We start from the raw sequence: 15,323 nt of genomic DNA on the forward strand, positions 1-15,323 counted from the left end.
ACACTTGGCTGGGTAGGAAGAGTGACTCTAAATGAGGCAGCAATGCCAGCTCCCGGTGGACCCCTACTCAGTCTGAGCCCCATCAAGTGCTGTCTGATGGTGCTACCCATTGGGGGAGATTCCATGGGGAGGGACGAGGCATATATGGTAATCCCACCTTTTCTGTACTAGTAACCCCAGTATAAGTATAGAGACAGTTGTTCCCAGGAGCCTGAAAAACACTGAACTCAGTTATCTTCTTATTTTTAGTGCGGTTGGGAACCTTAAAATTGTTGAAGTTCATTCGCATGGCTATTACGTGAAGATACTGAACAGTTCTCCTGATAAAGAAGAGGGCATTGGAGATTATACACTCCAGCAGAACTTTGGCGGCTATCCAATAGCGATCTTCAAATTCCCCCCAAAGATCAGAATGAAGGCTAATTCTTCAGTAATGGTGAGCAAAATAACAAGGTGCATTGCAGGAGAGGTTTAGTAATCAGAGGGTTGCATTTGCTGTTATGTTGTGGAAAAATTCAAGGCAAAAGTATGCAGCGTCTGACTGCTTGCTTCATAGAATCATAGAATCATAGAGTTGGAAGAGACCACAAGGGCCATCGAGTCCAACCCCCTGCCAAGCAGGAAACACCATCAGAGCACTCCTGACATATGGTTGTCAAGCCTCTGCTTAAACCCAGTTTAAACCCAGGCCTGAACTGAGATAAGCAGCCTCTTCCAAGAGTACCTGGAATTGAATGGCAACCATTTGCTCAAGCCCTCGGTTTCAGAGATAGGGATGAGGGAGAAATTTGATTCTGTTCTTATTTAAAACCAGATTTATCAAATTTGCAGTTTCCAAAACAAAATAAGAACTGAAACACAGCTATCTTTCAAAATTCTCACTTATCCAAATTATGCGATGCAGTTCTCCAGCCAACCAGTGTTTACAAAAATACATATATTAGGGGGAAATGTGCATGAAATGAATATATTGGTGAAAATAATGTATAGAAATGCATTACATTAGGGTAAATTGCTTGCAAACCTGTCTACATTACTCAAAATTCATTCATCTAACAAAACAGGATTAGAGGATACTCTGGACACATCCATAGACCCAACTGTCACAACAGGGAGAGGCAGGTGGAAATGAAAGTGAATCATAGAATCATAGAGTTGGAAGAGACCACAAGGGCCATCGAGTCCAACCCCCTGCCAAGCAGGAAACACCATCAGAGCACTCCTGACATATGGTTGTCAAGCCTCTGCTTAAAGACCTCCAAAGAAGGAGACTCCACCACACTCCTTGGCAGCAAATTCCACTGTCAAACAGCTCTTACTGTCAGGAAGTTCTTCCTCATGTTTATTCTTCCTGTTTCATTGTTGCAGGTCTGGGCTGCAGATTCTAAAAGACCTTCAAAACCTCCAACAGATTATCTCTGGAAGGACCTGGACAAGTTTAAACCAGGCCCAGAATGCACCACTATCCTTTGCAATCCTTCTGGGCAGGTACTTCTGATCATAGGAGCTAATGCCTATATTTGAGGAAATCATACGCCCCCCAAAAAGTTGTCTTGTGATCAGTTATATGGGGCAGGGCTTACCTAGGCCCCAAAATATTTTATTCAAGTTGGCACCCTTGCTTCTGATAGCTACCTTCCAATTCTTTTATAGTAAACTGGGATTTCCTTGGGTTTGGCTTTCTTAAAACTTGACCACCATATTATTCCAGATCTTAATTAGAGATAAGGCTTATTGGTCAAAGGCCTTGACAAAGGCCAATTTTGCATTGTACCTTTAAGCACACCGTAGCCCCCAGATAGCTGTCACTTTTTAATTCCGATCAGTATATTAGAAGAAAGGGGAGGAACAGAGAAAGTGGCTATGTGACACTTCTGAGAGAAAGGTGATAAGAAGGAAAGCAGGGCAGGGCTTTTGAAGGGACCTTAATAGCTATGTTGAAGAGAAAATGTCAGCAGGTATCACTTTTCCTATCCCTGCACAAGCATCAGGTCAGCCACATGGAGAATGTCAAATGATTTTGCCACATCAGAGCTATTTCCCTAGAAAATAGAGGTGCCAGAACTCACCATGAACACCTTCCCTGTTTTCTTAGAATGGCACTGGCCTGATTCTAAGGTGCTGGAACTGAACTCCAGTGAGTTCCAGTTTGTTTGTTTCTTTAAAAAGCCCAGTGCCACTATACGGTACTTACTCCTATTATTATATTCTATATTAAGACTAGACAGATCTTCACACACAGCTACTGCTCCCAAGCAGTGGCGGTGCCAAAATTTGGCACCCCCCTCCTCTCGCCTTTCGTTCAAAGTCATTGTTGCGAAGCCCCTTGCGGCACCCTCTGAGCTCCATACCACTGCAGTTGAACCATGCTGCCCTCAATCCACCTCTGTCCCAAGGATACATCTCATATGGGGGCATTTCTCATTTCACCTGGAAGAATGAGTACCAGATCTTTAGTTTCAAATAGCTGGTAAAGAAGGAAAGAATTCTGGGTGGGAGAAGAGGAGAAGAGAGAAATTTGGTTTCTTTCTCAAAAACTATACATTCACTGAAATGGAGCTATCCTTCAAAATGTGCACTTCTTCAATTTTGCGATGTAGGTTTTTTTATTTTTAAAAAAATGTACAAAAATGCATTTATTAATGGAAGAAACATACAAAAATACACTTGCCAAAATTTGTATATTAGGTATAATGGCATATAGAAATGTGTGTATTAGGAGAACCATGTGCTAAAATACTTATGATTTTTCATTGCAAAAACCATTGTTTTTGCAATGAAAATTCGCAAGTATTTTAGAGGAATGTAGAGAACTGAATTATTATTTTTAAAAATATTTTTATTAGCAATTTCAACATAGCAAATTATCAAACCATATAATTGCATACATTATTCCCCCTTTTTCCCCACCCTTCCTTCCATCCCTCCCCCCCACCAGAGACTTCCCTCAGCTCCTCTCTCTGATTTCTCAGCACATATTATTCTCTGCCTGTTATAAAATTGTACATATCCTTACATTATCTATCTAACATGTTATCTTTTTTTGTTAGAGCATTTATTAATTTTCCAATAAGAACATCCAATTAACATATCAAATCAAATCCAATAAAAATTAAAAACTAAAATTAAAAAGTCCAATTGTCTTCCAAATTATAGTCTTAATTTTTTGTTGACTTCCCACAATCTGAATTCCGAAGCATTTTCCAAATCATAGTCCTGCCTCTCATCATCAGTGTTTTCATAATTCAATATCCCGATTTTATCCTCCACGTTTGTCTCTGGCTCTGTGATCCTCAATCATATCAGAAGACAAATGATTTCTTTTTTCATAGAGTGCAGATTTGCCCATGTATTTCAACTATTTTTGTTTTTCAATTGTGCCACTTCATCTAATTGTATCCATTCCAGTCTTCTGACCAACTCTTTATGGATTGTTATTTTGGCAGCTCCCAAATCGTTAATCTTTCCCGTCCAGCTGTTATAGAAGAAACAGAGAGAAACCTCCTTCAAAAACTCCTTGTTGATTTATTCTTAAGCTGCCTGTTTGACGATTGATCAGCCTTTGGAATCCACCCAGTCCCCCCTCCGGGCCCTAGAGGGGGGCTGCCAGACATCCATTTAGCCTTTTCTCTCTCACACAGTGAAAAAAGTCTTTTTGCAAACAGTTGCATATATAATATTGTCTCCAGTCTTTGTGGCCGGCCATCAGTTAGCTCCTATTTCTCTTAATCAGGGAGATATTTCAAATATTCCGTAACTGCTTAGTGGGTGAGCACCGTTTTACTCTTTGTTTTCGTCTATAACAGGTATTTCGAATCTTAAAAGAAAAGGCGGCTGCGGATAAGTTCCAATTATATATAGAAGTCCATCTGTATTCACCTTTTTAAAAGCAATTTAAGTTCTTAATGAGGCTTGGCATGAAAAACCAATTGTTAATGTTAGAAGAAAGAAAGAACATACCAAGCCCCTCCAGAGTCCACACATCATGATGAGGATCTCTTTGAAGTTCGATCTTTTACACCAGAGACTGTACATACTGCAGCCCGCCCCCCAGCTTCATCAGTTCAGAGCGTGTCTGTTTGTTTTTCGAAACTTTATATTTTCCCAAACAGATGCGTCCGGCTATGGGAGTGGCATCGCAGGAGTGCCAGTCATTCCTTGCTCTGTGACCCAGTGCCCTGCCGTCTGCCACACCAGCAATCTGGGGCAAACTGCAGGTGACCGAGACAGTCCTCCCTACCCTGGGGAGGCTGCCAGGGCTAATTACCCCCATATCAGCCCTGAATTATCAGAACGGCTGGGGTCCAGTCGTGTGGGAGTCCGCCATTTCCCACCGTCGGAAACAGGAAGTCTATCCAACATGTTATCAACCAATAAATTTGTGTATGTTTATTCAGAACCTGCCAAGGAGTCCAGTTCATCTCGTTGTCTTTTTAGATAATTTGTAAAAAGTTCCCATTCTTCCTTAAAGTCACAGTTGTCCTTGTCCTGCAGTTTATATGTCAATTTAGCCAACTCTGCGTAGCTCATCAATTTATCTTGCCACTGTTCCTTTGTCGGGGTTTCCTCATTCTTCCATCCTTGTGCTATCAAGACTCTTGCTGCTGTTGTAGCATACATAAATAAGTTCTTTGTTTTTCTTGGCAGGTCTTGCCCTACAATCCCTAACAAAAATGCTTCTGGTTTTGGTTTTTTTTACAAATGCCATTTTAAACATGTTTTTAATTCATTATATATCATTTCCCAATTTTTTAAAACTTCTCTACATTCCCACCACATAAAAAGTCCCTTCTTTTTCTCTGCATTTCCAACATGTATTTGACGCGGTTGTAGAGAACTGAATTTAAGGCTGGAAAAATGAGAAACCGAAGTTGTCAGTTCTATTCCTCCCTAGGTTCAGGGGTTAGTGATCAGCTGGTGTGCAGGCACAAGCTGGTCAGAAGCCTGGCTCAGGGGCAGAATATGTATTTTGCACTCAGATGGAGCCAGGGTCATCCTCTTGCATCTCCATTTTAAAGGATCAGGTAACATATGTTGGGGAGAAACTTTGCTGGAGATTCTGGAGAGCTGCTGGGCACTCAGGACAATTAGCTTGACCTGGAATAGTAATTATTACTACTTATTAAATTTCAATTCATCTGAAGATCACATGCAGTTCACAACCTAAAAATACAAAATGAGAACACAAAATACATAATAGAAACAGAAAAAACCAATAACCACAAAAACATTTAAAAGGGGATAGAATATTAATCAGCCAAAGGCCTGGTTAAAGAGAAACGTTTCATCTGGTGTCTAATATGTTTATATAGTATGCTTCTTCCACCTCTGACACTCCATTTTGCATAGAAACCCTTAAGAATTAAATATTGTTCCAATCATTTTACTAAGCACATAAATAATTAGAATTAACAGCTTGCAGCTTGGGGGAAAAACAAAAACATACACCTTGAACTTATCTGATGTTGCCCACCCATCTTCAGTGGTTGCTGGGCAGCCCTGATTCCTGCTTGCCACTGTAACCAAGACCAGCCTTGGATAGGAATGGGAAGGGCTGCCTTGTTTCTTGATGCCTTTGGGGGATTTCAAGGTATGTGACGTTGGGCAGCCTGATAGTCCTAGAAACAGTTTGCCTGAACATGCAGTGCAGGAATTTAAGCTTTTACTCTTCTCCTTCTAGGCTGTCGCTTGGTTTACACCCATCAATTGGAACCAAAATCAAACAAAGGAAGGAGAAGAGGGTGGCAGAATCTGTAGAAATTTAATACAGCCTATTATTGGCATGCGCCAGCAAAAAGACCGATGGCAACCCAGGATGTTTGACGTTTGGCAGGGAAATGTTGGTCAAAATCTTACAGGGACAAATGAACCAGAATTTATTCTACGGTATTACACCTGAATCAATTTGCATTATTTATGTAATGTTTCATATTATATGACCGATGGCAACCCAGGATGTTTGACGTTTGGCAGGGAAATGTTGGTCAAAATCTTACAGGGACAAATGAACCAGAATTTATTCTACGGTATTACACCTGAATCAATTTGCATTATTTATGTAATGTTTCATATTATATTATATCATATCATACTATCCAACTTTTTCTTACCTGCTAGTTTTTGGGTACAACAAAGATCACAGCCTCAAAAAGAGTGGTGCAAAAGCAGGACTGTAGCTAGGGGGTGGTGAGGTGGGTGATGGGGGGGCACAAAATTTGGCTTTAAATATGCCCATAAATATAAATATTGATTATTACCTCATAAGAAATGGTTTTTAATAGAGGGTGAATTGAATGGGTGGGGGAGAGGGAGAAAGAAGAGCCGTGGCTGGGGGCGCAATCTGGACAGTTCTGCCAGGGGCACAAGATCACCCAGCTACGGCTCTGTGCAAGAGTGTGACACTAGCACTCTGGGTTTGTCAGAGGCTCACGTCAGAGTGCTGGACCTTCGGCACTCTGGCGCAGCCCTGCTCACAAGACATGACCCGCCACAGCCATGGTCAGGTCCAGCAGGGCCTGCCACAGCCAGCCCCTCAAGATGAGGGGGGGCTTAGCCCCATCCCAATATAGGGGGGGGCTTGGGTGTCCTCAGTCCCATAGAGTTGGCACCTATGCTAATAATTAAAATGGTTTGTTTATTATAAGGATTCCTCACTGTTCTTTGGGAAGCTCAGGGTGGCTTCTGTGAGGCTTCCAGTGGCTGTCCCTCATGACATTCGTGCATAGTCTTGTTCCAGCAGAAGGTGCTTCTGGGCTCCTCACTGGAGCAGATTATATCACACCCTTCCTCCTTCACAAGCCCAGGGCAACAGCAATTCCAAGTACCTTTCTTTTTCCCTTCTGGAGGCTTCAGATTTTAAAAGGCCTCACATAAACCTTTGCAAGTTTTTCATTGAAAGTGTGTAGAGGTTACTCAGCACAGACAAATCAATATGGAAGGAGTCCATGGAGATTGGGGAGGGGATGGAAAGCCTACCAGCTAACACATCTTTTTGGTTTTTGCACTGTAGTACTGCAGACTGGAATGCAAAAGCCTGCAATTTCAATACAAGTCTAATGAGCAAAGTCTTTGGAATTCTGCTGGCAGGGTAGAATGATAGTCTTTTAATTTAAAGCAGTTTAGCTGGATAAAGCTTTCTGCATGTAAATTCTTAGCTGTCTGTTCACTAAAACATCATTTCCAAAGTTGTATTTTGGAGGACACTGAATGCTCAACACATGGAATTGTAGGAGCCTTGAAAGCTTGTGTGCCATGGTCCAGATCTCCCTGAGGTGAGCCAGAGAAGCTATAGAAGGGTCAGACTCTGGTGAAATAAATGCCAGCTGACAACAAAAGAAGCAAACATAGCAAAGAACATGAGGTCCAGAGGAATGCATGAAGAGAGCCAAGGCCAACATTATGTTAATGTTATTGAAAATATTTAAATAGATCAGAATATTTATATTTAGGATCGTACTTTAAGGGGCAGGGAAGTAATAGCACCTGTGAGCAATCCAGATTGGATCTGGATCACATCTGTTAGGGAGGAGTGATTTATTCCCTCCTCCCTTAATGTTTTCCAAGTTAAAACTGCTCCTGTGAAGCTGCTCTGGGACCTGCAGGAGAAAACATGCAAGCCATCGTATGGTTACCTGTGAGTTTTCCTCTATGGCAAAATAGTTAAAGGGGGAGAAATTGTAATTAGGTAAATAGCATTGGGGGTGGGGCTCACATAGGATCACATCAATAATTTTTTTCAGCAGTGTTTTATCAATGCACCTGTGTGCACTGAAAACATAGAAGAGGGAAAAGATGCCAGGGAAAGTCAAGCTATAGGGAACTGCACATTCTGCAGCTCCAAAATTTATTTTGGAAATTCTCTTAGTTAAACTGGAATTCTGAGGGAGATACTAAACCAAATAAATGATAATGGGAATGTACAGAGAGAACCCTGTCATTTGTAGTGGGCACTGCAGTGTACAACACCCCCCCCCCCATGCATCAGTACACATAAAAGACTCTGTGTGAAACCTCTTGCTTCTATTTCTACAGGGAAGAAAAGATCCCACCCATCCTGTACCCCGTGCAAAGTTCTTGGTGCCAAAACCCAAGCTCTCCCACACATCCCCATTACACTGTGGGAAGATACATCCTGGCGGGCACTGAGGGGAGCCACTTGGGCAGACAAATGAGAACTCAGCTGGTAAAGCAGGATCCAGATACCGGTGAGTTAAAGGACATTTAGAGAATGAAAGGTGGTGTGTGTTTGTTTTTAAATACTGACAGAAGGAATTTAGAGAAAGTGACAAGAGCAAAAGATTTCTCGTAGGATCTTCTTTTGCATCAGCCTTGCCGATACTTATTGCTAACACATCCATTGTGTTAGTACAAGATGTTTGTTGTTAGGGGTGTCTCTTTTTGGAAGCTGAAATGACACACTGAGCCACCACTGGGAGAGACCCGCTATGTTAATGAAGCAAGTGCAAAGAAGCTGCTCAAATACTGTGAACACCAGACAAAGCGGTGACACACACATACACACAGAAGGAAAAGGTTTCAATGTCCCCAGGGACACATGTCAGAAGGAGTGGTTATATTAAGAAAAGGCATGCTGCATAGCTATTTTAGATTTAGTTAGATGTCTGTGCCAGAAATGAGGGAGGGTTAGTTTTGGTACAAATAAGTACAATAGCACCAGGTAAAAAATACATAATCTATATACATAGACATAATATAGAGAAAATCAGAGAAAATTACAATGGAATATACTATAAAATTCAAACAGCATGACACCCATACAATCATTCATCCAGCCTCATTCACCAGCCATTCCGCTCCACTCCACAGCCATTCAACTGCAGAGCTCTCATTGCCAAAATTATATACTTTTCACTTAAATTTCACTGATTTCAAGGGGAGAATTAAACACATTTGGTATAGAGAACCCATATTGTAAATGCTCAAAACACACACTATTCTAATAGTGCACACCATACTCATTACAACAGAAACAGGGTTTCTGTTGAGGTAGGTGATTAGCTGTGGGAGGAGCTTATCAGAGCTTGCAGAGCAGCAGCTGAAGAAGGAGCAAAAAGGGTTTTCTGGTGTGTGTGTTATGATAGCCACAACATGTTAATCCATGCTTCATTTCTAAGATATGGCAAAGGCTGTGCCATGTTTCTAGAAAAAGAGGCACCGGAACTCACCACAAATGCCTCCCTTGTTCTCTTACAATGGCAATGGTGTCCACCAGAGATGTGCCGGAACTGAGGTCCAGCAAGTTCCAGTTGGAAAAAAAGACCTGGGTAAAGGTGTGGTATCCAGATATCTAGGAGAATTCACAAGATGCTTTTTTGGTAGCATTGTGTAAAGCTTGTCTTCTGTCACTAAGCAGCTGTTTGTTTCAGCATTAAGCTACACCGTGGGTAGGCAAACTAAGGCCCGGGGGCCGGATCCGGCCCAATTGTCTTCTCAATCCGACCCGCGGACGGTCCAGGAATCAGCATGTTTTTACATGAGTAGAATGTGCCCTTTTATTTAAAATGCATCTCTGGGTTATTTGTGGGGCATAGCAATTCGTTCTCCCCTCCAAAAAATATATAGTCCGGTAGTCTGGCTCCCCACAAGGTCTGAGGGACAGTGAACCGGCCCCCTGCTGAAAAGGTCTGCTGACCCCTGACCTAGGCCTATTGCATCTCTTGCCTTATTTCAGGGTGGAACTACAGGTGTCAGCAGCAGATCTGGACTCCTTTCAAATGCTTCCAGTGGGATTTTGGGTAGAAAGGCTGTGAGTGCAGAGGTTTTAATCTCTTCCTTTGCTCTCCCCCCCAACCCCCTAACCTCTGACCCAGACATTTTCCTCAACTAGTCCTGAGGACAGAATCGAACTCAGCTGAGGAGGAATCACCTGGGATGACAAGTTGTAGCAGAAAGCATCAGGTGGAGAGAGAGTTCAGCACTCCCTACCTGTTATAGTGAGAACTGGAAGAAACTACTTAAAATCTTGCCTCGGCTATTATGACTTCACAAGATAGCCTTAGGCAAACTACTCTCTCTCAGCACAATTGCATAATAATGCTGACCCATCCAGTGGTGGGCCTACATTTTGGGGGCTCTGAAGCTTGAACAGTCATGGGGGGCCCTTCACAACCAGCAGCAAAGTCTGGTTAACCACTGCTGTCTTCTTCAATGGGGCTGTTCCATGGCAGATCACCACACCTTTCTGTGCTGGGATTGTTAAAAAACATGCAACAAAAAAATAATAAATTTGAGTCACACGACTCAAATTGGGTCTACTAGACCTAGAACCTTTAAGCAATTTGGACTAAAGTCTCCTCAGGGCCCCTGACACTTGATCCATTTCAGAGTCGATCGCCCCTGGACCCACTGTACAAATTTATTGTAATGTTTACTGTGATAATGTAGGTGCTGTAAAATGATTTAAGTACTTAAATTTGCTATTTTGTATTTAACATTGCACCCCATTCTTTCCTACTGAGAGCTAATGTTGCCTAAAAGTGCTTAACTTAGTTTTGTTTTTAATCCACATTATGAACTAATAACAAGGATGTTACAAAATTGTTTCACTGTGTATTGGAAGCTGTAGTGATTCTTTTTTCTGGCAAGTCTTCATAGAAACCCATAACAAAATGTATTTTTCCTTCTGTGGAGAACAAATAGACAAATACAATCATTATTATTCTTTTATTTCAGTGCAAATAATTCACTATTGTTTGAAATGCATTATGGCTATTGTGATGGGATGATGAGCTGCTTGTGCGTAAAATGCAAGTCCCTCAGAGTTTGATCAGGTTTTCAAACCTCTGCCTGTGACGGAGCCCCTCCGGCATGGCTGCGTCAATCGCTAGTAGAATCCGAAAGTGGTTGCTTTCGGAATCGTTTCCAACATAAAAGCTCTTTAACGGAAACACGTCTTCTGGACTCTCGGCGTGACAGTTTCCGGCGAGGAGTGGGTGTCCCTATAGGAGGTCCTGAGACCTCCCCACTGTTTTCGCTGGAAGCGTCTCTGAGCCATCCCTCCGACTCACTTTCCCTTGGAGTTCTTGCTCGCCCTCTACTGGTTCCCTCTTCCGCTGCTACTTCTCTCTCAACCTCAATGAGCCTTTGCACCTCCGGTTCTTTGGATGGCAGTTCCCTGACATCCACCTCCCCTCCAGGGCCCCCTTCACCCCCTCCCGTCTCCTCCCCTACGGGCGGTGAGGAGGTAAAACCCCTGAAAGAACCTCCCTCATCTTCCGAAGTCTCGAACACTTCCCTGCACTTGTTGCTGTCCCTGGTCTCTCGGTACTCTTCGTCATCGGAGTCCACTCCCTCTTCCAACTCCGACTCCGCGAACCCTTCCAGTTCCTCTTCCTCGTCGGTGGTGCCGAAATACTCCCTCCTAAACCTTGCTACCGGCTGAGGTTTCCTCGGGAATCTTTGGTGGAACGTTTCTATTAAAACCTCGTCATTGACTTCCTCTGCAGTCACCCAGGTGTTTTCTGACTCCGGTTCCCCTTCCCACGCCACCAAATACTCCACCTGATTTCCCTTCCACCTGGAATCGAGGATTTCCGCTACATGGTTACGGCGTTCCCTCTCTTCCAAGGCTGGTCCCCTGACGTGCTCCCCTTCACGTCCCCCCCTGTATGGTGACAGTAACGACCTGTGGAACACTGGGTGCAATTTCATGTGGTTGGGTAACCGGAGTTTGAAAGCCACCGGGTTGACCTGCTGAATGACCTCAAAGGGTCCCAATCTTCTGGGCCTCAATTTCTTACAACCCCCTTTGAACGGCAACCCTTGGGTTGACAGCCACACTTGATCCCCCACCCTTATGGTTTCACCTTCCCTTCTGTTCTTGTCTGCCTGCTTCTTATATTGTGCCTTGGCCCTTTCTAAGTTGAGCTGGAGCTGATGATGGATCGCTTCCATCTCTTCTACAAAATGTTCAGCCGCTGGGACGCTCCATCTGTCCCCTCCTTCCCCTGGAAATGCCCTGGGGTGACACCCGTAATTAGCCAAAAAGGGGCTCATCCCTGTGGACACATTCTCCGCATTATTGTAGGCAAATTCTGCCAGCGCCAACTTTTCGACCCAATCGTTCTCTCTGTCATTGACATAACACCTCAGATATTGTTGAAGAATGCCATTTGCTCTTTCCGCCTGCCCGTTGGTTTCAGGATGCCGGGCAGTTGAAAAATTGACTTCCACGTGCAGCAAGCTCATGAGCTTCCTCCAGAACCTGGAAGTAAATTGTTTGCCGCGGTCTGAGATCACCCTCAAGGGAGCCCCGTGCAACCTAAAGATGTGTTCTACAAACAACTTCACTGTTTCTTCCGCTGTGACTGCATGTGAGCATGCTACAAAGTGGCACATCTTAGTTAACAGGTCTACTACTACCATGATGGCTGTTTTCCCCTTGGACTTCGGCAGATCCGTCATAAAATCTATTGATACCGCTTCCCAAGGCCGTTCTGGTGTGGGTAATGGTTCTAATAACCCTGCCGGCGCCCTTCTTTCCCCTTTGGCTCGCTGACATTGGTCACACCCTCTTACATACTCCCTTACATCTTCCCTCACCTTGGGCCACCAAAATTCCCTGGTAACCAACCACATGGTCTTGTGTTGCCCAAAATGTCCCGCCGTGGGGCTATCGTGCAACTGCTTGAGTACTCTCCCCCTCAATTCACCTTCGGGTATATACAGTGCCCCTTTGTAATACAATGCCCCATTTCTTTCCTCAAAACCTCCGGGGCTCTCGCCCTCCCCCCTGAGACCTCTGAGCTTATCCTGGGCATATTCATCATTTTCCGTTTCCTCTACCAGTTCTCGTTGCCCCACCAGCGCCGCCCCACACACCCAGCGGTCCTCAGGGATGACATGTCTCTCTTCGATCGCCCCCTCCCCCTCCCAATACTCTGGTTTGCGTGAGAGCGCGTCCGCCCTGACGTTTTCTGGGCCTGGCACATAACAAATTTCAAAGTGGAATTTGGAGAATTCCTGTGCCCATCTCACTTGTCGTTGGTTGAGCACTCGAGCTGTTCTCCAATACTCTAAATTCTTGTGGTCGGTGCACACTTGCACCTTGTGTTGTGCCCCAATTAATAAATGTCTCCACCTCCGGAACGCTTCGTGAATGGCAAGTAGTTCCCTGTCATACACCGTGTAGTTCCTCTCGGATTTATTCAGCTTCCGCGAGAAGAAGGCACACGGTCTCCACTCCGACGTACTCCTCCCCGGTTGAAGAAGTACCGCCCCTACCGCCCGGTCGGATGCATCGGTTTCCACTCTCATGGGTTTTCGTAAATCCACATGCAGAAGTTGTTCTTCCGAGGCGAAAGCCCTTTTCAGTTCTTCAAATGCTCGCTCCGCCTCTGCCGTCCAAACAAATTTCTTCTTGCTGCTGAGGCAGTCGGTGATGGGCGCCGTCAAGTGGGCAAAGTTCTTGATGAACTTCCGATAAAAGTTCCCAAACCCCAAGAATCTTTGCACATCCTTCTTGGTCTTCGGTGTCTTCCATTCCAGTACCGCTTGGACCTTGCCTGGATCCATGGCCAATCCCTTGTCTGACAAGCGGTACCCCAGGAATTCCACCTCCTTGGTATGAAACTGGCACTTCTCCAGTTTCACCCACAGCTGGTTGGCTTGCAGCCTGCCCAACACTTCTCGAACGTCCCTCACATGCTGCTCCTCATCTTCCGAATACACCAACACGTCGTCTAAAAAGGCCACACAATTCTTGTAGAGCAAAGGTCCCAGAACGTGGTTAATAAAAGCTTGAAAGCACGCGGAGCCTCCTTGTAGACCGAAGGGCATAACGAGGTATTCAAAGGCTCCCAAAGGGGTGAACATGGTGGTCTTCCATTCATCCCCCTTCCTTATGCGTATCAGATTGTACGCCCCCCGCAGGTCCAGCTTTGTAAAAATCTTTCCCTTCCTTACCCTGGTCAAAATGTCATCAATTCGGGGCATAGGGAAAGCCAGGGGTTCCGACACTGCATTCAGGGCCCTAAAGTCACACACAAGTCTCGGCTTATCTGTGTTTTTTTTGTCCACAAAAAACACTGGGCTGCCCCCCACCGCTCGGGACTCTCTGATGAAACCTCGCTTCAGGTTTTTGTCAATGAACTCCCTCAGCTCCTGCATCTCCCTGTCTGACATGGCGTACAGCTTGCCCACTGGGAGTTGGGCCCCAGGGAGTAGGTTGATTTGACAGTCAAAGGGTCTATGCAGTGGCAGTTTGTCTGCTTCCCTTTCGCTGAATACGTTGCTCAGATCTGCGTATTGCGGGGGCACCTTCCCTTTGTCCATTACTTCCATCCCGGCTAGGGTGACTCTGGCTCCTCCCGGAACCTTCCCCTCCTTGCAGTGTTCTAGGCAATGCGCTGACCCAAAGGAGACCACCCTCTGATGCCAGCCCACTAGCGGATCGTGTAGCGCCAGCCAGCTCATCCCCAAAATGATGGGAGCTCCTCCCAAGGTGGCCACATTAAACGCTATCCGTTCGGTGTGCCTTGCCACCCTCATTATCATCGGGACAGTCTGTTGGCTAACTTCTCCCCCCAACAGCTCTCTGCCGTCAATCGTAGTCACCTGCAAGGGGTTACTTAAAGGGATGGTCTGTATCTGGTGCTCAGCTGCAAACTCCTTACTCATGAAATTACAGGAGCTGCCTGAATCCAAAAGCGCCTTGATTTTTAGTGGGTGTCCGTTTGGCAGTTCTAGTAACACCTCTATCACTAAAGCAGGTCTGGGAGGTTCCGGCGTGGGCACTTTCACTGCTCTTTGGCCTGGCTGCTGTGCCCCGACGGTGGCAGCCAGGCGTTGGCTTTTACTTGCTCCTTGCTTTCCTCTTCCTTTTCCCCAACAGCTCCTGCCATCCCTTGCCATTCCTTTCTTTGTGGGCAGACTCTGGCAAAGTGCCCTGGCTGTTGGCAGAGATAACATCTCTTGGCGCTCTTTCCCTCCTTCTTCCGCCCTTCACTGGGATTTGAAACTGCGCGCGCCCGCGCTGTTCCAACTTCCATCGGCTCTGCCAGCGGGAAAGGTGGCTCTGGAATGTCTGGAATGCGGAGCTCCCTCCAACGGTCTCCTTTCCCTTCCCGCTTTTCCAAAGCCCTCGCCTCCTGGCGCGCTCCTATGGACAGCGCAGATTTGGTCAGCTGATCCATAGACTCCGCCCTGGGCCCCCGGGAAAGTTCATCTTTGACAGCCGAAGAAAGCCCCTCTTCGAAAAGCATCTGGATGGGTTCCGCCGATAGGTCCCACCCCAATTTATGAATCAGCATAGTAAACTCAGTCCAGTACTCACGGACAGATCGGCTTCCCTGCTGGCAAGCCAT

General features: G+C 45.2%; 1 protein-coding gene across 9 annotated transcripts in view; it reads left to right on the top strand.

The window, feature by feature from the left end:
- Window positions 1-15,323, top strand: part of LMNTD1 (lamin tail domain containing 1) — a 221,634-nt gene that overhangs the window by 123,579 nt on the left and 82,732 nt on the right. For all 9 annotated transcript variants that reach the window (XR_014172309.1, XR_014172310.1, XM_081927748.1 and 6 more), the window contains exons 6-9: window positions 250-436; window positions 1,369-1,488; window positions 5,681-5,886; window positions 8,032-8,204. Coding sequence is in view for 7 of the 9 variants with exons in the window: in XM_081927748.1 (XP_081783874.1) it covers window positions 250-436; window positions 1,369-1,488; window positions 5,681-5,886; window positions 8,032-8,204 (686 nt within the window). In the remaining 2 variants the exon portion in view is untranslated. The remainder of the gene's footprint in view (window positions 1-249; window positions 437-1,368; window positions 1,489-5,680; window positions 5,887-8,031; window positions 8,205-15,323) is intronic.

Source organism: Podarcis melisellensis, assembly GCF_964234715.1.
Source record: "Podarcis melisellensis genome assembly, chromosome: 10".
In the NCBI taxonomy this organism is placed as follows: domain Eukaryota; kingdom Metazoa; phylum Chordata; class Lepidosauria; order Squamata; family Lacertidae; genus Podarcis; species Podarcis melisellensis.